Source organism: Thunnus thynnus, chromosome 11, assembly GCF_963924715.1.
Source record: "Thunnus thynnus chromosome 11, fThuThy2.1, whole genome shotgun sequence".
NCBI lineage: Eukaryota > Metazoa > Chordata > Actinopteri > Scombriformes > Scombridae > Thunnus > Thunnus thynnus.
Genome location: NC_089527.1, coordinates 33,740,419 through 33,761,650, shown reverse-complemented (window position 1 = coordinate 33,761,650; position 21,232 = coordinate 33,740,419). Strand labels below are relative to the sequence as shown.

The 21,232-nt window shown below is 38.2% G+C and overlaps 1 protein-coding gene across 1 annotated transcript in view; it reads right to left on the bottom strand.

Annotated features, from left to right (window-relative positions):
* LOC137193257 (TGF-beta receptor type-2-like) overlaps positions 1 to 21,232 on the bottom strand; it is a 42,837-nt gene that overhangs the window by 21,171 nt on the left and 434 nt on the right. Inside the window, exons 2-3 of the mRNA XM_067604580.1 lie at positions 20,595 to 20,895; positions 2,646 to 2,802 (exon numbers count right to left, since the gene is read on the bottom strand). Of these exons, the coding sequence (XP_067460681.1) occupies positions 2,646 to 2,802; positions 20,595 to 20,649 (212 nt within the window). The 5' untranslated portion in view covers positions 20,650 to 20,895. The remainder of the gene's footprint in view (positions 1 to 2,645; positions 2,803 to 20,594; positions 20,896 to 21,232) is intronic.

Here is a 21,232-nt window from a genome sequence, read left to right as displayed (position 1 = left end):
GCTTGAAAATCTTGAAGTGGACTCTGATGTGGTTCATTTGTGGTCTAAAAGCAAACAGGATTTTGTGATGTGACTTTAGCATATAGTTACATATCTTAGCATAAAGTCACTTAATTTTCTTTAAGTGACGTATATGCTGTATTTATGCAAATAATGTAACCATGGTAACAAAAATACATATGCAGATATTTGAGTGCAGGGTTTGTTCCCTCACCTTTCCCCTTTCCCCTTTCCCCTTTCCCTTCAGACAATCAAAAGCAGTTAAAACTGCAGTATGTGTATCCTACTCTGTGTACTTGAAATGCACTTGTATTCAAAGTGTGTGCATCTGTATGCATTCATTTACCATTAATGCATGTTATGAACTTAGCTTCTTCCCCAGAGCTTTTTTTGTGCTTTCTCATCTTGCAGGAAACCCCGGGATCTGGCCCGAAACTTTGCAGTCACATCTCTATTACTATTATTGTTATTGTTATTATTGTTGTTATTTTGCTTCCCTGTGTCTACATCCCCCTCCTCCTTCCTCCCTCTTTCTTTCTCTCTCAACCCAACCGGTCAAGGCAGATGGCACCCACCAAGAGCCGGGTTCTGCTTGAGGTTTCTTCCTGTTAAAGGGGAATTTTTCCTTACCACTGTCGCCAAGTGCTTGCTCATGGGGGAATGTTGGGTCTAACCCTAACCCTGTACAAAATGCCTTTATTCGTGTTGTCTGAACCTGTTTTGCATTATTCATGCCATGCTGGTGATTTGCATTCAAATAATTATAATAATATTCATAATCAGTTATTTCTTTCTGAGGTCTTTGTAACACCAGAGAACATTAAAATCCTGATATGAAACATTAAAGATCCCCTGTCAGTCACCTGAATTTGATTTCCCCATGTAGCTGTGATGATGCTGGATGTCATTACCAAAACTGTCCAATCAGTGAGTTTCCTGTCAGTCTGTATAAATTCCTGTTTCCAGCTCTTAGTTTGTTTGTAAAAAGCCAGTAAGAACAAAGTCCCCAGGAAGGGTGCTAAGCTGTGAAGCCAATTTGACAGTGGCCAAACAGTGTAATTACAACTTTCAGGTCTGTCACGTGATGCACACTGGCCCAAAAAGAAATTTTCCCACACACAATCATTGGAAAAGGAGCATCTGTAAAAAGGTGAATAAATGTTTTTGTGCTTCATAACCCCCATTGAAATTACTCGTTTTATTATCAGAATTTGGTCCATTTTGTCCAATAACATTTGGAAAGTCTAGAAGAACCAAACTGTTGAATTATTTTAGAACCTCTAAGGTGAGCGGAGAGCCAACTGGAGGTCAGCCGGCTTGGCCAGTGGAAGTCTCTAATGCACATCCTCTATGGGTCCAACAAGCAGGAAGTGTGAGCAACATCCGGGTAATTTCTTTACAGCAGGAAGCTGATTTTTTGGCTTCATGCACCACTGAGCAACTTTCATAGGAATGAACGGGGTGCCATCACTGAGTCCAGTATCCAGTTCTTCTTAATACATCCATGGTGTGAATGTGAACTGGACCGAAAGGTAACAATGTATCATACCTACATGGGGAAAGCAAATTCTAGTTACTGGCAGCAGGTCATGCAGCACAATACTACATCTTACAAATATATGTATCTTCTCTGGTGTCTACAAAGAGCTCACTCAAAAATGACTGATTATGAACATTATTAGCTGAAACTGCAGCTGTACCCTGCATATCATAAATAGTGACAAATAGGCAGAAAGGGAACACAAAGATACATTCTTTTCCATAATATTACAGGAGGATATTTACTGCTACATTCAGTTGTTTTTCTCATTTTTTATTATGGAACTGCTAAATACACAGAGTAGGCTCAACACACCTCTGGTTTAACTTCTTTTCGCTTCCTAACGTGTCAGGAAACATACCTGCACTCACATGCTGATGTGCATACATGTTACAGTGGTTTCAAATTGATCTTCTATAAATCCAGATAGATCGAACAGTAGATTAGCTATTTAATTTCTGATTTTAAAAAAAATGCATATCTTGGGGTGGCTGTGGCTCAGGAGGTAGAGCAGTCGTCCACTAATTGGAAGATCGGCAGTTCGATTCCTGGCTCCTCCAGTCCGCATGTTGATGTGTCCTTGGGCAAGATACTTAACCCCAAATTGCTCCTGATGGCTGTGAGTGTGTAAATGATTAGATTTCCTCTGATGGGCAGGTTGGGACCTTGCATGGTAGCCCCTGTACCCATTCAGCGTATGAATGTGTGTGAATGGGCGAATGTGATTCATAGTGTAAAAGCACTTTGAGTGGTCAGAAGACTAGAAAGGCCCTATACAAGTACAGTCCATTTCGATTTACCATATCTTTTCTCACACAGTCCTGTGGTTGGTCTGTTTAGCTTTATCACCACTAACAAACCACACAAGAGTCTGCTTGGAACCGGACAGACTCGGTCTAGTTCTTGAGTCAATACCAGTCTATACCAGATTAACATCTGTCAATGCTTTGATTGACAGCTTTCACACCAGCTCAAAAAAACAAAGTAAACAGGAAAACGCACTAGATGAAGTTCAATAAGAGATCTGCCTTCCTTGGATGGCTGGGGGTGACATGCCAACTGTGGTTTGGCAATTCCATAAAATGAACAGAGGGAAGCCACTCACCATTTGGTGATGCAGATCTCTTCAATGACGTTGCAGAAAGAGGACAGGGTGCAGTTACTAAAGCAGACGCTGTCCTTACACACCGGACTGGACACCTCACACCACTTACACAGGTTGAAGCTCAGATGGCTGAATGACTCGACAGCAACTGGAAGCCCTGCAGGGTCAAAGAGAAAGAGGTTTAGTTTGTCCATATTAGATGAAAGTCAACAGGGGTAAATAATTTTAATTAGATTTAATGTATTTCTAACATCATTCATTGCAGCATTAGAAATACTGATGTCATTACCTCAGAGCATGCAGTCTGTGGTATCTTTGGTACATTATCATAGGGCCTGTGATACATTACCACAGCATTCACTTTTTATGTGTTACTGACACACTGTACCATAGGAATACCACAGCAACACTTTCCAGTGTAGGAAATTTTTGTAAGGGAAATGACCAAAATCAATAGAAATATGTGGTTGGACATGAACAGTTCTAGCTGGCATTAACTAAGGCATAGACGTGTCTGTGTGAGTTGAAACTATTTCAGTTTCCCCCCCAAAATTTGCACTTATCCCAAAGGTGTAGATTCCACTTCATGAACATATTGAGACAAGAGGGAAAGGGTAAGAAACTGGAGTTTCTGGTAAGTTTAGAGATTGATCCAAGTCTGGGCTGTCACACACACAAGATCGGTGCTACATTGCTAACTAGGCATAACTGCTACAGCAACATCTGTACAGTCAGTACAAGGCTCTCAAGCTGAATATATAGCACTGTGAACATCTGCCAGTAAACTGACTGATATGGTCCAAAGGCCCATTCACACCAGCATTTAAAACCATTTTAAAAAATATATCAGCAAAATCAAATAAATTCAGTGCAATTGCTGCAATCAGTGGGTTCTCTCACGAGGGTGAAGTTAATCCACTCACATTTTTCACAATAGCAAGCCATCTTGACAGTGTTGACCTTTGAAGAAACAGAGCCTGAGAGCCTGACACGGAGTAAGCTATCGTAGTTTGAGTTGTAGTATCCAAATTTATTTCACCTCGTCTGTGGTAGTAACTGCTCAACAAAAGAGGAATTGTTTACACACAAATGAGACAGGCATAAATGGTACAGATACATCTCTTGAATAAACTGTGTGAACTTATTATCCCATTAGCAATCAAGCAAACTAGCTGACAGTTAGCAAGCTTGCTTTCCCACCTCCCAAATAACTCTTTATTGAATGAAATTATGTACAATCCTGATAATAAAATACCAGGGGGGAATAATTACAGCCCAGAACAGAGAAAACAGAATGATGCTTGAAAAGCAATTGTGCTTAGCTCTAGCATGTTCCCTGTTGGCTGTGTGTTATGTTAGCTTGCCAGTAGTTTACCAACTAGCCCTGTGAGTAAAGTCACTACTTCATCACACTTGTAGAACCACATATTTAATAAAGCCACGCAGATTGATTTAGCTGTGACATTTTCTGGTGTGACCCAGCCTATAACACACACTACAGGCTGCTGCAATCCACCTACTTTCATCTCCTTAAAATAGAGGACATGATTAGCAAGTTTAGTTAACTAATATCATACACATTGCTTAGTGGCCCAAACCTGATAATCAAACTTCAAAGCTGATGCTGCACAAAGACTGTTTTTTAAATTAGCATGTTTGTTAACTGCTTATGAAGAGGTGGGTAATGTAGGAACCTCAGGGACTAGTAAATTTTGCTCCTGCATTGTTGTATGTAACCCTTATCAATCATTTTATTTGGAATTTAACACCCCAGCTTTGTGCTAAAACCCAATGGCCTGCTGGAAAAGCAGAGCTTACCATGAGAGTGCACACAGCTGTCCTAAACTGTGTTGTGTATTTGGTAGCCATTATGACTGTTGGTCAGACATCTGATTAAGAATGAGGACCATGTGATCTTATGCATATCTTTATTATTTGGATTCCGAGGTGCAGCAACTGCAGAGTTTAAGCTCCTCAGCAGCCTCACAGCTGGTATTTATGTTTTATTCTCTCTTTCAGTTACAGTGGCAATAATGTCACTTTGCCCATAAAATCCAACTAAAAAGAGCTTACCATACAGTGCATGAAATTGATTAACACATTGGACCTGCCAAGGTCCTCAAAAATTCTGAGAGGTCTCAAAAATTGAGCCAATTAATTTCAATTTATCTTTACTGTGGAGTTAATTTGCTTGTTAAATTGTTAAGTTGAAAGGTGAGGAGAAAGGAGACAGTCATGTAGGATATTGGTCCATCTGCCGCTTGTATACTGGTGCTGGCAAAAAGCAATTCCAAAATCTTAATCATGCATTCATGACAAACTAAAATACAATTTTAGAAAACTGAATTAAAAAATTTACAATTTTCTATTGATTTATTTTTTCTATTGATAATTGAACTGATAAGGGTTACACACACATCATTTCATCATTTTCCTTTGTGTGGTTGCCATGGTCACACAGCAAACCACGGTGGAAAGTTGAAAAAAAGTTTAATCATCTTTAACACAAATGGCGATGGCAAATAACCATGCATGTTGAGTAGCAGCCAGCCTCTCTCTCCCTGCAGCCTCCATTGTTTTCAATGTTAGCACAAAGTTGGTGGCGATTGCCACCCCTTGCTTTCTGAAAGCATCTTAAAGTAGTTCAACATTTTGTGAATTCACTTTTTTGCTCAGAGTTAGACCAGGCATACGTCATCATTTTCAGAAGGCTCAGTTTTCTGGTGAGAAAAATGCTGGCTTGGTGTAGAGGGAACACTAAAACGGAGGAAACCTTCTTAGCTGGCTGGCTTAGTGTAAACGTACTCTCAAAGTAAAGGGCAACATATCTTACTGCATCCACACTACCACATATAGGATCTCATGAAATAGATGTGACGTTCAAGCAGAATAAGGGTGTGTCCCTTTGAAGCTTGTTCAACTTGTTAAACTGTTAGCATGTGTCCTCTCCAGTAACAAGAAACTGCCAAACTAGCTGGAGCAAGCAGTGAGAGCACATTTTACTGTGAAAGCTCAAAACTTTCATGTCTGTAAACAAATAAATATTTTCTTCATTGTGCGTTTTTGTGGTTGTATACTTTAGTATTTGTGTGTACTGTGTGTGCATAGTTGTGTGTATTTGTCTGTAGAGTATTTGGCTATATATATGTGCATGTGTGTGTGTGTGATGCTCTGCCACATCATAACAACACAAATGATCAGACCCAGATGACACAGAAATGACAAAACAATGCACAGATACACATGCGCGCGCGCACACACACACACACACACACACACACACACACACACACACACACACACACACACACACACACACACAAACTCACAAACACACACACACAGTAATCCTGGTGTTGCATGGATATCTGCATAAACATACATTCAATTACACACACAAACTTGACCACATTGCATTATAATTATATATACTTTATACACACATACAGGATTGTACACATAAACACACAACACATCATTAACTCTGTCACACACACACACACACTCAGCAGAAGTTGTTCCAGATGTTTCTTCCAGAGTTGAAGACAAAGGAAGAAGAGAACCAAAAGAGCTGGAGAAGCAAAAAGCTCACTGTAATTAGAATCAGCACAGGCTTTGTGTGTGTGTGTGTGTGAGAGAGAGAGAGAGAGAGAGAGAGAGAGAGTAAGACAAAAGAGTCGCTGCATATGTTGTGTATGTTTTTGTGTGAGACTGACAACGAGTTTGTGTTAAGATGTGTGTAACACAGTGTGTGTGTTTGTGTGTGTGTGTGTGTGTGTGTGTGTGAGAGAGAGAGAGAGAGAGAGAGAGAGAGAGATTTTATTTCCTCCAGGAATAAATTGAAGCCAGAAGTGAACTGTGTTCAGAGCCAAGTTAGCTTCCAATGCTCCGCCCTCAAAGGCTCATGGGAAATCTAAGCACTGCGCGCTGCCTTGAGAGGGCCCTCCCTATCAGTACTGCCAGTTTATTTAACACACACAAACACCTCTCTTTCTTTCATACACACATACACAATATTCCTTTCCATTTTAGACCTGTTAAAGACACACACTACAAGATTTAAGATCAACACACACACAGTACACACAACAAACATTTACTATTAATTTTTTTTATATTTACTCTCATTTTATTTCCTCAGCTGGTGCTGCAGGAGCTTCATACTGCACATCCATCATGCTTAGCTTTCACTCAGTTTAAAGGAATAGTTTGACATTTTGGGAAATACGCTTATACTCTTTTTTTTGCCCAGAGTTACATCAGGAGATCGATATCACTCTCATGTGGTATCAGTGTTAAAGACTCTCCTCTCAAGAAAAACGACAGCATAAGTCTTTTCTGCAGTTTATGTTCAAGTGCCCTCTAGTGGCTGTAGGAATTATGAGTCTTATGAGCAGCAACGACCATGACTTCAGGCTGACGCCAATGCAACAAGTCAAAATTAAATGACCAAATAGGTCGTTTGACCACGCAGTCCAGAACAGCCCATACAAGCGTTTTCTTATCTTGCGTTTCTATCGACAGTAATCTGCAGGACAAACAAGGAAATTTTCCCAAACCGTTACACATCGCTTAAAAAATAATGATGTTTTATTATGTGACAAGGCTGTGGTTAATGTCTGGTTTAAGGTTTGGTTTAGGCACAAAACCCACCTGGTTAGCTTTACGGAAAGATCATGGTTTGCGTTAAAATGATCACTTGAAATGTCGTATGGGTTAAAGTTACTACGTTATCATGGCAATCGTAAACACCATGACAATTGTAGTTACGGTTTTCAAAAAACTGTCATGACTCATGGTTCGAAATGTGACACTCGCAGTTGGAAACGGGAAACAAACAGCAGTTTCCTGCGGCAAAGTTCACTAAGTCCATTTTTGCAACCTAGGGTTAAGCCATCCACCCAACCTGCCACCTATGAATAAGGAAATTTGTCACCTTATATAGACGTCATCTGAACTGCGCCACTTCTCCATGTCATAATTACTACAGACACTAGATGGCGTCTGTCACTCAAATGTAACTATAGGTCGTTTTGGCAACTGACATTATGACCTATTGTGTCATTCTTCTTGGGAGGACAGGCTCCAATGCAGAAGTACCTTAAAGTACCACCGACAGCTGCTAGATGCTCCAACTGACTCCCATTCAAAAAGCCTCAACTTCTTAGAAATACTAAGTCAATCATTGTTTTGAACAAGTCATTAGGGTTTCAATCTAAATCTGGAATCTAAATTCAGGCCTTCTAATAAGTGTGCTGGTGGTCATTTTGGAAATTATTGCTTCGTTAATGAGATTTGAAGACTGTGAAAGCCACAACTCAGTGGAATGTCCTACCTGATGATATGAAGAGCTGCAGTTCCATCATCAAAACAAAATTTAAAAATTTGCTAAAAACTACTCAGCTCTGCAACCACTGAATCTAAATTTCATCTCATTGTCTTCTCATGAACGCAAATAATCTTGCTTTTAATTTGACAAGCTTACATTATTAATTTCTAGTTGACATTGTGGGTGTATGTTATGTGCTATTGTGTGTAGCTTTGTATTTTGTATAATGTGTCCTGTGTGTTTTTTGCTTCGTACTGTTTGTTATTGTGTGTGTTTTAATTGTAAGGAACTGCAGATGAAAATTAGCTTTAAACTAATTCTGGTGCAGTACATCAAATGTTAACAATTATGTTTAACACTGTACATGGCCCAAATAAATACAATACAACAACTTTGATGTCTGCTGCGTGGGCGTTAAATTGACAGCTGTCATTGACAGTTTGCTCATCTGCTGCTCTCCCTGGTTTAGCTAAAGTAGCTTATGATAGTCTGGGGAGGGCAACACCCCGCACTCCTTATTATTTGGCTGCAAATACAAAAAGATGGAGACAACCAGAAGCTGCAATTCTGGGCTTCAAACCGGCTCCAGTGAAACCAATGGGTGACGTCACACCTCGCTACGTCCATCTTTATATACAGACTATGACCAGGAGTGAAGGAGGAAGTAGTTTCTGTGACGTCCACAGAGGGAGGAGGTCAGGGAAAGTGGATGGGACAACAAAACATTGCAAACCTCTATTTATATCTCATATACTTCCGAGAATCACATTGGTTTTGTTTAACCGTGACCACAGTCATTCCCTAACTTTAAAAAGCAACATACCCTGATTTAGCTTGTGCACTTCTATACCCTGACACACACCCCACAACCACTGGCACTCCAACCCCCCTCAAAGCTCTGTCAGAGGATTGTTTCTCAATTATCAGCTATTTTCAGCTGTTACCAGATGTTTCCACTGGGCTTGCCGTGGTACATGGTGTTGGGGCATACACTGATTACATTACTTGCCCACCACCCAGAAATAAAACCTGTTTAATGAATTTTCGCATATCAGTATCCACGTTCATCAAATAAAAAAAACTCTAAATTGTAAAACACTAAGCAGGTTATCGATACTTAGTTGACGAATGCTACAATTATATACTGAAAGCGTCTGTTTAGACCTGCTGTATATGGAGGACACTGGCAGCATTCTGAAGTTCGCCATCTCTAACTGTTAAGTAAGGGGAAGATCTGAACTAAAAATCTAATGTTAAAGATCAAAGTAAGCACTCTACAGATATTGAGCGATGACATCGACAAATATCTCATCTTGTAAAATGTCCAGTGTAACCGGTAACACCGGTGTTGTCATCGCTGGGAAAATTTTCTCACCGTGGCATCCCTAGTTTCCATGTCCTGGGATTAAGTGGACAGTATCACTAGTTTCTCTGGAAAAAGGAAAATAATTTCTAATGCAATGAACACTATAAAATGGGACCGGGATCAAAAGATTGTGTAATAAAGTAATTTATTAACTCAAAAATGTGGATTTAGGGTGGATTTAAAGTTATTAAAGGTTATTATTGTAACCATGATGACTGAGGTCGAAGGCAAGGAATGTTTATACTTAAGAAACAGTGATTAGTGTTGGTGGTGAGTACTTTAGCTGATTCAGTGTCATCTTTGAAATATACCAGACATCAGTACCAAATAACATTACATTTTATTACAAACCCATAAAAGCAAGTGTTACTGTATCTTCTCAAAGAAGGTTTCTTTTATCATTCTTTCTGAAGTACAGAAACATGATAAGGCCAGTATCTGTCTAAAATCTAAGCTACATCACCATCTACAACTGTACTGGACAGTAATGTTTGAACATTTTGTCATTTTAGCAAAGGCAAATGATTATTTTGCATGGCAGCAAAATAATCGTTTTTTAAAAATGAATGTTGCTCAACTTTTCTTTATTTTATGGCTGATAGCTTATTCAAATGTCTATCAGTTATCTAGACTTTGTGAAGTGTAACAGTAAACTGGAGTAGAATGAATTGACAGAGAGGAACAGAGTGTGTGATTAAAAAGCAGCCTATTATCTCAGATCTAACAAAGAATGAGTGTATCTGAAATGTCTTATGAATAGCTGCACACACACATGCACACACACAGTGACTTATTGGCGCAGCCTTAAGACACTGGAGAAAAGAGAGACTGGCACTGAAAGAAAGTTTGTGTTCATGAGTGGGTTTGTGTGTGTGTGTGTGTGTGTATGTGTGTGTGTGTGTGTGAGAGAGAGAGAGCATTTTATTTCTGCTCATGAGGACAGTGAGGTGACATGGTGATGGCCTGATGAGTATTGACACACACACACACACACACACACATACACAAAAATATATATTATGCAGCATTTTACATTTACATTTTGTCACCTATCAAACACTTTTATCCAATGCAACTTACAAGAGATGCAAGACAATATTATGCAGCACATAGCTGACAGAGGATGTAATGGAATTATTTTCATTTAATTCCAATGTCTGTCTGCTGTAAAGGCCCGGTCACATCAGAAAGGCACAGCAAAATTCATCTGCATGTCTTCACAAAATATGTGGTTCAAGAGTCTTGGTGACGCAGTACTTCATGGGCTAGTTGATGATCTACTGTAGCTGGTGAGCTAACCGCTAACACACTCACGTGCTAGCACTAGTCCGTCACAATAACTCTGAACTTCTTTCTACTTTCTCTGTATTGAGCCGTTTACTCCCCCCTGACACTTTGTTCTCAGGATTGCACATAATTTCATTCAAGACTTATGGTAACACAGCCCGTGTTTTACAGTGTAACTTCTGATCACTTAACATGTAATTTCCCAGAACTTATGGTGTAACCTCCTCGTATGAATCAGTACATATGTATATGGATAAAGTGCAATAAAATCAAATGTTTCTGCCCTTTGCTCATGGTAGTTAGGACAATCATTTTTTATGCATGTGTTTTTGGCAGGCAAGCTTCGCCCACACTCCAGAGATTCATTATGGTTATGTCTTCTACCTCATTGTCTAAATTTGAATAAGTCAAGAAATGGGTCTATACTTTTAAAAATTAGCTCCTAGCAACCATGTTGGTCCAGCACTGCAGCAGCTCATAACAGGCAAACTTACCTCTCTGAAGTGTACAGTCAAGGAAGGCTTGTATTGTCAACCGAGGATGAAAAAATAACAATACAGTAATGTAATAATATACATAGTATATCTTTAATTACACAATAATAAGGTAGACAGGTAGTTATGAAAAATGATTTTATTCTTTAATTAAACAGAAACCACAAGGTATGTGCTGTTCTCCCAGTCTTACTCTGTAAATACAGACTACTTACTCTATAAGTATATGGTAACAGGGAGTAGGCTGGATTATTAAATTCACACTGTTCCCCAGTCCTTACTCTGTAAATACAGACTACTTACTCTGTAACTATATAGTAACAACAGGGAGTGGGCTGGATTATGTAGTTCACAATGTTCTCCTGGTCTTACTCTGTAAGTACATGATAACAACAGGGTGCCAGCTGGGTTTTGTTCTCCCTTCCTTACTTAGCTGCTTGGTTCTGTTACCTTTCATGTCACAAACTAACAACATGCAAAATGTTATGCAGTATTAACAACACACCAGACATTTTGAACAGACAATGAGAAAACATAATTGAACGTGATTAAATAGAATATGTTTCATGTATAACTTCTTAACTATATAAACTACTATTATACAATATATTCTATATAAATTGTACTATATACAACTTAAACGACAAAAACTACATATAAAACAATATATGAAACTTAAACAACAAAATAACTCTTAACTAATCTATCTATCTATCTATCTATCTTGACTAATCTATCAAAATGTAGTTATAAAATGATAATGTTTAGTAAAAAAAACCCAACAAGAACAAAACAGGAAAATATGTTTTAATTGTAAATGTAACAACCAACAACAATAACAAAAAACAAAAAAGGTACTTTGTTCTTATGGTCTACATCGCCACTTTAGTGGGAGGAGTTCATCACTTCTTTGCAGTCTTTTTTTTATTTTGCTCTTCAGCTAAGGGCAGGAGTCAACAAATCCTTTAAATTGCAATGTGAAATCTTTTTGGGTTGTCCCTTCAGTGTAGGTGGGATACCAAAGTTTTCCCCTACACTACAGTTTGTACCCATGGACCATGTGGACAAAACAGCGATGGCTCTGACAAGCATCTTTGCCGAAGTACAGTATGTGCACTGCATGTGAAAATGTTATGCCTGTATTTGTGGTGCCATCATGCTTGTTTTTTAAACTGTTAGTCACTACTACAAATTACGTAATATCAGAATAACTTGTAACTACCATTTTTAATAGTGTGGTAGGGGGTAATGTAATAAATGCTGTTATGTAACAATTGTGTGCATGTGTGTTTTAGACTTCACTATACTGTAATACACTTCAAAAATTGTGATTACAGGTGGATATAGCTTCAGGAGGGGAAAACTTTGGTGTCCCCACTTACACTGAAGGGACAACCCTAAAAGATTTTGCATTGCAGTTTAAAGGATTTGTGGACCCTTGCCCTGAGATGAGGAACAAAATAAAAAAGACTGCAAAGAAGTGATGAACTCCTCCAACTGAAGTGGCGATGTAGAACATAAGAACAAAGTACCTGTTTCTGTCGTCACTGTTGGTTTGTTACATTTACAATTTAAACATAGTTTCCTGTTTTGTTCTTGTTGTGTTTTTACTAAACTTAATGATTTTATAACTACATTTTGATAGATTAGTTAGATAGCTAGATAGATTTGTTAAAAGTTATTTTCTTGTTTAAGTTCTATTTATAGTTTTATAAACTTAGCACAAAAAGTAAGGAACTTTGTGTTTGGTAGATTATTTCTAAATTGTAACAATGCTTCTTGGCAATAAATCTTATACCGTTGGAAAGTCTGTTTATTTCCCCCTTAAATGGTGCCACATTTGTAAGGAACATGCATTTGTGGGATGAGCAGCAGAGCTGAGTATGTCGGTTGCGCCCATGAAAAATTTGCCAAATCTTCTCTGCCAATGCCCCCGTTATATGGAACTTGGCCTTTACTTTGGAGATGGTACTAGGGCTCACTCCAAATGATGTCACAACTTGGTTGCGGAACACCAGCTTGAAGTTGCCCTATCGCACAGGCCCTATCCAAATCAGTCAAACGTGGCATGCCGATTCTTGGAGAAGACAATTACTGACCACTGCCAATCAGGTGCCAATCAGGCACCTGAGTGGCAGCACCTGGGGGTACCAGAAGCTCAAAACAAGAGTCAATAGCAACAGCAAAATAAGCTGTTTGACATTGGCAGAGAAGATTTGGCAAATTTTTCATGGGCGCAACCCACATACTCAGCTCTGCTGCTCATCCCACAAATGCATGTTCCTTACAAATGTGGCACCATTTTAAAGGGAAATAAACAGGCTTTCCAGTGGTAAAAGATTTATTGCCAAGAAGCATTGTTACAACAAATAAATAAGTAAAGTAATAACACAAATTTCCTTACTTTTTGTGCTAAGTTTATATAGTTTTTGTTGTTTAAGTTGTATATAGTACAATTTATATAGAATGTTTATATTGTATAATAATAGTTTATATAGTTAAGAAGTTATTTTCTCACCGTCTGTTCAAAATGTTGGTCTGGTGTGTTGTTAATGACATGTTGCATGTTGTTAGTTTGTGACATGAAAGGTAACAGAACCAAACAGCTAAATAAGGAAGGGAGAACATAATCCAGCCAGCACCCTGTTGTTACCATGTACTTACAGAGTAAGACCAGGCGAACATTGTGAACTGCATAATCCATTACAGAGTAAGTAGTCTGTATTTACAGAGTAAGGACTGGGGAACAGTGTGAACTTAATAATCCTGCCTGCTCCCTGTTGTTACCATGTATTTACAGAGTATGTGTTCTGTACTTATAGAGTAAGGACTGGGGAACAGTGTGAATTTAATAATCCAGCCCACTCCCTGTTGTAACCATGTACTTATAGAGTAAGTAGTCTGTATTTACAAAGACTGGGAGAACAGCACATACCTTGTGGTTTCTGTGAAATTAAAGAATAAAATCATTTTTCATAACTACCTGTGTACCTTATTATTGTGTAATTAAAGATATACTATGTATATTATTACATTACTGTATTGTTATTTTTTCATCCTCAGATGACAGTACAAGCCTTCCATGGCTGTGCACTTCAGAGAGGTAAGTCTGCCTGTCATGAGCTGCTGCAGTGCTGGACCAACATGGTTGCTAGGAGCTAATTTTTAAAAGTATAGATCCATTTCTCAACTCATTCAAATTTAGACAATGAGGTAAAAGACATAAGCATAATGAATCTCTGGAGTGTGGGTGAAGCTTGCCTGCCAAACACACATGCATAACAAATGATTGACCTAACTACCATGAGCAAAGGGCAGAAACATTTGATTTTATTGCATTTTATCAATATACAAATGTACTGATTCATACGAGGAGGTTACACCATACACCAGGACGTTGCATGGTAAATGTCGGGGAGTTACACTCTAAATCCCCAATTGTTACTCCCTTGTTTCTCATTGTTTTGTTTTCTTCTGCTGTACCTACATTTAAGTATGAGTAAGAACTGGTAAGTATTTTATATGTATGGATTCATACAAGGAAGTTACATGTTAAGTGATGGGAAGTGTAACCAGACTTATTAAAGAGGGATAAAAACTCCAAAATAGCAAGCTTCTTAGCTTGATCGCTAATATGACAATAAGTTCACAAAGTTTATCAAAACATGAGTTTGTACCACCAGCTCCTGTCTCATAACTGGCTGCACACCATTCATTTTGTGGGGCATTTTATATTCTGATAGAGGATGTTAAATAAAACTGCATGGTAACACACAATAAGCTACAATATTAAAGCTACTCCAAAGCACTGTCAAGATGACTTGCTATTGGTCAGTGGTGCAAATTTTCACAATAATTTTTGCTTGTTTGTTTTGTTTGTGATGACAGAAGAAATTCCATTGATATCAATTGATTTCACAGCACAGTTTTGCAGTTTTGAATGCTGATCTGACCACACTTTAAAGCTGCAATCATCCAACATTCCTGCCAATGGTTTCTCTTTCAGTGATCAATAGATAAGTTTTTTGTATGTGCGTACTCTCCCCCCATTTTGTCTTTGATAACACACAAAGGGCTAGATCCACAAAGACTGGATTGCGCCCGCTAAAAGCACCATGAATTGCGCAGCATTTGCACCCACAATTGACCCCATTTTAAGGTCCTATTCACAAAACAGAGCCATGTGGCTACTGTAGCATAGTTGAAATCATCAGATATCAATAGATATTCGGAACTGAGTGTAGGGGTTTGCAGTGTGAACACAGCCCTTGTTTGCAAAGATAACAATCTGATTCAAGTTGAGTCATTTCACTCTCTGTATGGTTTGTGTTTATTATATACTATATAACACATATATCTGTGTAAATATTTCATGAAGTGAAATTTTACACAATAGTGGGCTTCCAGCTTTAGGGCAGGCCATTCCTGTTTCAACATGACAAAGTCCCTGTACACAAAGTCAGCTCCATAAAGAAAATTCTTTCCCCAGTTTGCTGTGGAAGAGATTGACTGGCCTGCACAGAGTCCTGACCTCAACCCATCCAACACCTTTAGGATGAACTGGAACACTGACAGGGAGCCAAAACTTATCAGTGTTGGACCTCACTAATGCTCTTGTAGCAAATCCCTGCAGCCAGGTTCAAACATCTGGTGGAGAGGCTGAAACCAGAAGAGTGGAGGCTGTTATAGCAGCAGATTAATGAACATTGGTTTGGAGTTCAACTATCACATAAGTATGATGTTCGAGTGTCCACATTCTTGTATGTAGTGTATGCACTGTACATGTGTGTAGTGTGTGTAGTATATGATCAATTATTTTGTACAACAAACATTAACTGCATCAGAACTGTTAAGCATTTTGTAGGTTGGAATGTTGTTTGTTTGTCCAGGATCAGTTCAAGTAGATGCTACATCAGGGGTCAACAACCTCTGGCATGTGGACCCACAGTGGCACGCGAGGCCACTTAACATGGGCATGGAGAGCAATTCAATGAAAAATATTTTTTAAGTATACTTTTTTTTAATTAAGAAAACATTTTTAGCCTATGGCCCTATATACACCATTGGTTTTGACAGCAAGAGAGCACATACAATTGATGTGGTCTGTCATACTCCTCTTTGCCCCTCCCTCTGATCTGCCAACGAGTGCAGCATTACAAAGAAAAAATGTAGGATAGCTAGCTAACTTTCTTTTTTGCTTTATTTCATGAACAACTGATGATGGCAGAAGCAAAAAAAAATTAGGTTGTCCAATATTTGCCTCTTTCAGCCGTCTTTGACAAACAAATTCAGATTTATTTCACAAAAGGACTTACTGAGATGTGTGCACTCTCTGCTGCGAAAATGTGTACCCACTCAGCACACGAATGTGTGTGAATGGGCGAATGTGATTCGTAGTGTAAAAGCACTTTGAGTGGTCAGAGGACTAGAAAGGCGCTATACAAGTACAGTCCATTTACCATTTACCATGTGCAGCTGAATGACTAAGTTATGTACCATTCAGAGGCATGTGTCCAAACAGCTGATCGGTCATGTGAGATAAATGTTCGCTACATCATTATTTATTCAACAAATTAAACCCATTACCCACACATTACCGACATTTCCAAAATCCTCCTCAAGCAAGCATAAAAACTGTTTTGTGAAATTGAGGAAGTTTTTTTTAAATTTTCCATTAAGTCCATTAAGCTTTAAGTAAGTAATGCAATACTTCAAAATGCACATAAATAGGTTAATGGAAACATGGCAATTGTAAAGTGGCACAGGACATCCAAAAGGTTGCTGACCCCTGTGCTACATTAACAAATTTTACTGGAAAATTTCTACTACTCTTCCACATTTGGTGGCCATATTGGTGAACATCTGATTGTGTTTCAAATTGTTGCAGGAGAATTGAAGAGATGTGATTTGTTTCTGTTTTGTGTATTTCAAATGAGCCATTAGTTAATGTCCAGCCTGTTACTTTGCTAATTATCTCCTCAGCTAGCTAAAACTGTGTTGTTGATAACATATCTGATTACACAGCCTAATGTGTTTTTCGTATGTCATTTCTATCATGGACTTGATTAAATTATTTGAACTTACTATTGTTAATTGGTAGAAATATGTTTTTGTGGCTTTGGCTTGGCATTTGTTAGGAATGTTGGTCAGTCAGTCCACCACTTTGGTCCAAATTGAAATATCTCAACATCTATTGATTGCCATACAATTTGGTAGTAGATATCCAAGGTACCCAGATGATCATTTCCTAGTGACTTTGGGGATCACATGACATTATATCTAACACCACCTACAGGTCAAATTTTACACTTCTCCACTAAAATATCTCAACATATATTGGACAGATTGAACTAAATCGTGTAGACATTCACAGTTCCCAGATGATGTATCCTTGAGACTTAACCTGTAGTGCTGCCATTAGATTGACATTTGTGGTTTAGGTTGAGATGTCTTGATAACTATCTGATTGATTGCCATGAAATTTGGTATTGATGTTCATGTTCACCTCAGGATGAATTATAGTAGTATGTCAATATTCTTTTTAATGTAATAATTCTTGTTAATGTAAACCACAAGCCAAGCCATAAACCTTGGTGAAGTTATGGACTCAGACCTAAATTTTAACATCCACATTAAGAAAGTTACACAAATTTACCTACTGGTATCTTAAAAATATAGTGATAATTAAAGATGTATGTGTCAGTGTGAAAGAAAAACTTTAGGATAGACTACTGTAATGGTGCCTTTTCAGAGGTGAAACTGAAAGTGAGAACACATAAAATGTTGATTATAATTCCCTTTTGTATAGAAAAATGGTGAAGTACAGTAAATAAGTCACAGATGGTACAGAAACTGAGCCTGTAAAATGTATGATATATTAACTGAATATTAATTTATCAATATTAATTGTAGTGTTTATCTTTGTTTTCTTTTTCAAAAAAGTTCAAACTGGAGGTTTGTTTAAAACCTGAGTGATGATCATCTCACTGCTCTGTTTCCTCCCTGTTGCTCTGTAAAGATCTCACCACATCTCCACATTTTAATTGATAGAAATGAAGGATCAAATGGTGAATGGTAAGTGGACTGCATTTATACAGCGCCTTTCTAGTCTTCCAACCACTCAAAGTGCTTTAAACTGCATGTCAACATTCACTCATTCATACACAAATTCATACATTGATGGCAGGGGGCTACCATGCAACATACCAAACTGCTACTGCAATGATCTAATCATTCACACACACATTCGCAATTTGGGGTGCAGTAACTTGCCCAAGGACAATTCGACATGCGGCCTGGAGGAGCTTGTGATCGAACCGCTGATCTTCCGATTAGTGGACGACCCGCTCTACCTCTGAGCCACAGCTGCCCAAAACTTCAAAGATAAGATGCAGATCATACAACATTGTAATTTTGTTTCAAATAGTTGCTCACTGGGTTTATTGGTGTGTCATGGTCAAATGTGTCATTTAGTTTGCTGATTGGTCCAGTACATATCTGACCAGAGCATGGATTCTCACTGGTTGTTTACCAAATGTAAACCTTGTGGCAAAAAAACTGAGTTTACCAGATGTAACTTCAGGGGTTCAGAGATGTCTACAGAATTTTCATACTTTTCACTTACAATTACTGCAGTTGTATTCATGATATTTCTGCATTCACATACTATTTTGTCAGGAAATCAAACTCAGGAAACATATTTTAAAACAAACCACACATTCATACATACATGCAGCTCTTCTGACTGACTTTGTTCACAGAAGAAAAAAATAACAGTTGAGTCCACACAATTGTCACAAAACCATCTGATAAGTATGAATTTCCTGTGAGATTAGGCTCTTTGGGTAAATATTTGCAGCTTAATTTAGTTTTTCAAGGCATTGGCAGCACAAATGTGGACTCACCCTAAAGGTACAATATATTGTTTGTACAGAGAGCTCAGTTCCAGGTTTAAAGATACGGATGTTCACTCAGTGTAGGATGAACTTGCCAAAGAGATCATTTGCAAAAAACAATAATGGAGACAGTTTGGCATAAACAGAGCTCTGATTTGGAAAAAAAAACTTTGTGTCAACAAATCACCACTCTGATGTGTGTCATCAAACTAAAACAGTGACAGACAGTGAGCAACTTATCTGAAGCTAAAACTGCTGAACACTTTTATCATGATAAAGCCTGAGGATTCAGAGATTAGGAGATTTGTAAACTGGGTATAATGGGTTTCAACACTTCTGTTTGTGTAGAAACGGCACACAATAAAAATCACTGGGTCCAAATTTTACCCAGTTTGGGTCAATATAGCACCAACTCATATTTTGACCCAGTGTTACACACAATAAGCTTTAGCTAAAAACTGTCACAAATGCATTGTTTCTTGTACAAAATGATGTGCATATGACATTCAACATATACACAAGGTATTAACAATCAATAACAAACCGTGAAATGTAAGTTTAAAAAGAGTACATTAGATTATAACAAGCTTTAGTTTGGGTAAATATCCCAACAGTAAAATAAAAATTAACACTAAAACTGGGTCAAAACAACCTCTTGTCTTGATTGGCTTTCTGGGTAACATAAACCCACGATTGTGTTGGTGCTATATAGATTTTAACCCAATGATTTCTAGTGTGTAGGACTAATTTAGCTATGAAGCTATAAAATCAGTGGTGGAAAGTGATCAAGTACTGTACTTGACTACAAGTTTGAGATAATTTCACTTTGAGTTTCTCCATTTTACGCAACTTCATACTTCACTTCATTTCAAGAGGCAAGTATTGTACTTTGTACTCCATACAAAGCATGTGATCAGCACTGTTAATAATTAAACTATCCAACTATATTAAGAAGCAGTTAATATTATCTCCACATTAAAGTACTGTTTACATGTTAATGCATCAATAATAATGATCTAATTAATCTCATAATATCATAACACTGGCAGGGGCCATTCTGCATAATGAGTACTTTTGATACTTAAAGTACAATACATCTTGTTGCTAATATGAAAACGTTTACTTCAGTAACATTTTGAATGCATTACTTTTACTTGTAATGGAGTATTTTTAAACAGTAGTATTGCTACTTTTACTTAAGTAAACAATCTGAACTTCTTTCACCACTGTAAAATAGTCCAGAATCGACTCCTTAAGTAAAAAGTTTGGTTATTCAAACTTCAGAACCAAAAATGACTTAACTTCAGGGCCTGCCAGTATCAAACACTAAATGTAGCACATTAGCCAGAGAAGGAAAGACAGAACATAAAGAAATTGATGCAGGACTGAACTGGCATCTGGATCGTCAGATAGTCTTTAAGCTCAACTACTATTTCAACATTTCCACCCTCAGATTTCTCCAAAACAAAACGTCTTCCCCCGCTCCATCCCCTCTGTCCGGCCCTCCAAAAAATCGCAAACAGCTCGGAGGAATAGAGAGAAACGCTCAGAGAGAGCCGGAGAACAGGCAGCACTCACAGACTGTCAGGAGGACGAGGATCCCGGCCCAAAACGTCAAGCACCGAGCCATCATCTACGGGCAAAGTCAGCCAGAGAAACACACAGGCGCTCGGTCTGTCGGTCGGTCTTCGGCCCCGGGATCAGCGGAGAGACACTCATGTATGCAGAGAGAGAGAACTCCAGATGTTTTTCATCCAGATGTGGTTTAGCCCCGCCCACCGCTGCTGCCTCTCTGCCAGTGTGTTTCCACTGAGGAGCAGGTCTGATTCCACATGTGTGTTTCTGCTGTCATGGCTGTAACTCAGGATGACTCTTAAAGCTGGAGTATATGAAATTATTAATAAATACAAAAAAAATAAATACCACATGAATTAATTAATTATCAATAAAGTAAATAAATTGATGGGTTGTTTCTCTGTTCTGCTTTTTATTTGATTTGGAGAAGTTTACACTCCAGCCAAACTTCCTCATCCTCATATCCTTTTCTTTTTGTAAAAGTAAAACACAGTGTTGGAAAAAATAAACTAAAAGCATAAATCCAAACATTTGCTTATGTCTAAGTCCTATGTTTTTCTATAGTAAGCATCCAAACCATTATAATAGCAGCCTATAGTTAACTATAGCCTAGCTACAATTAAAGTGTTTAATAATTATTA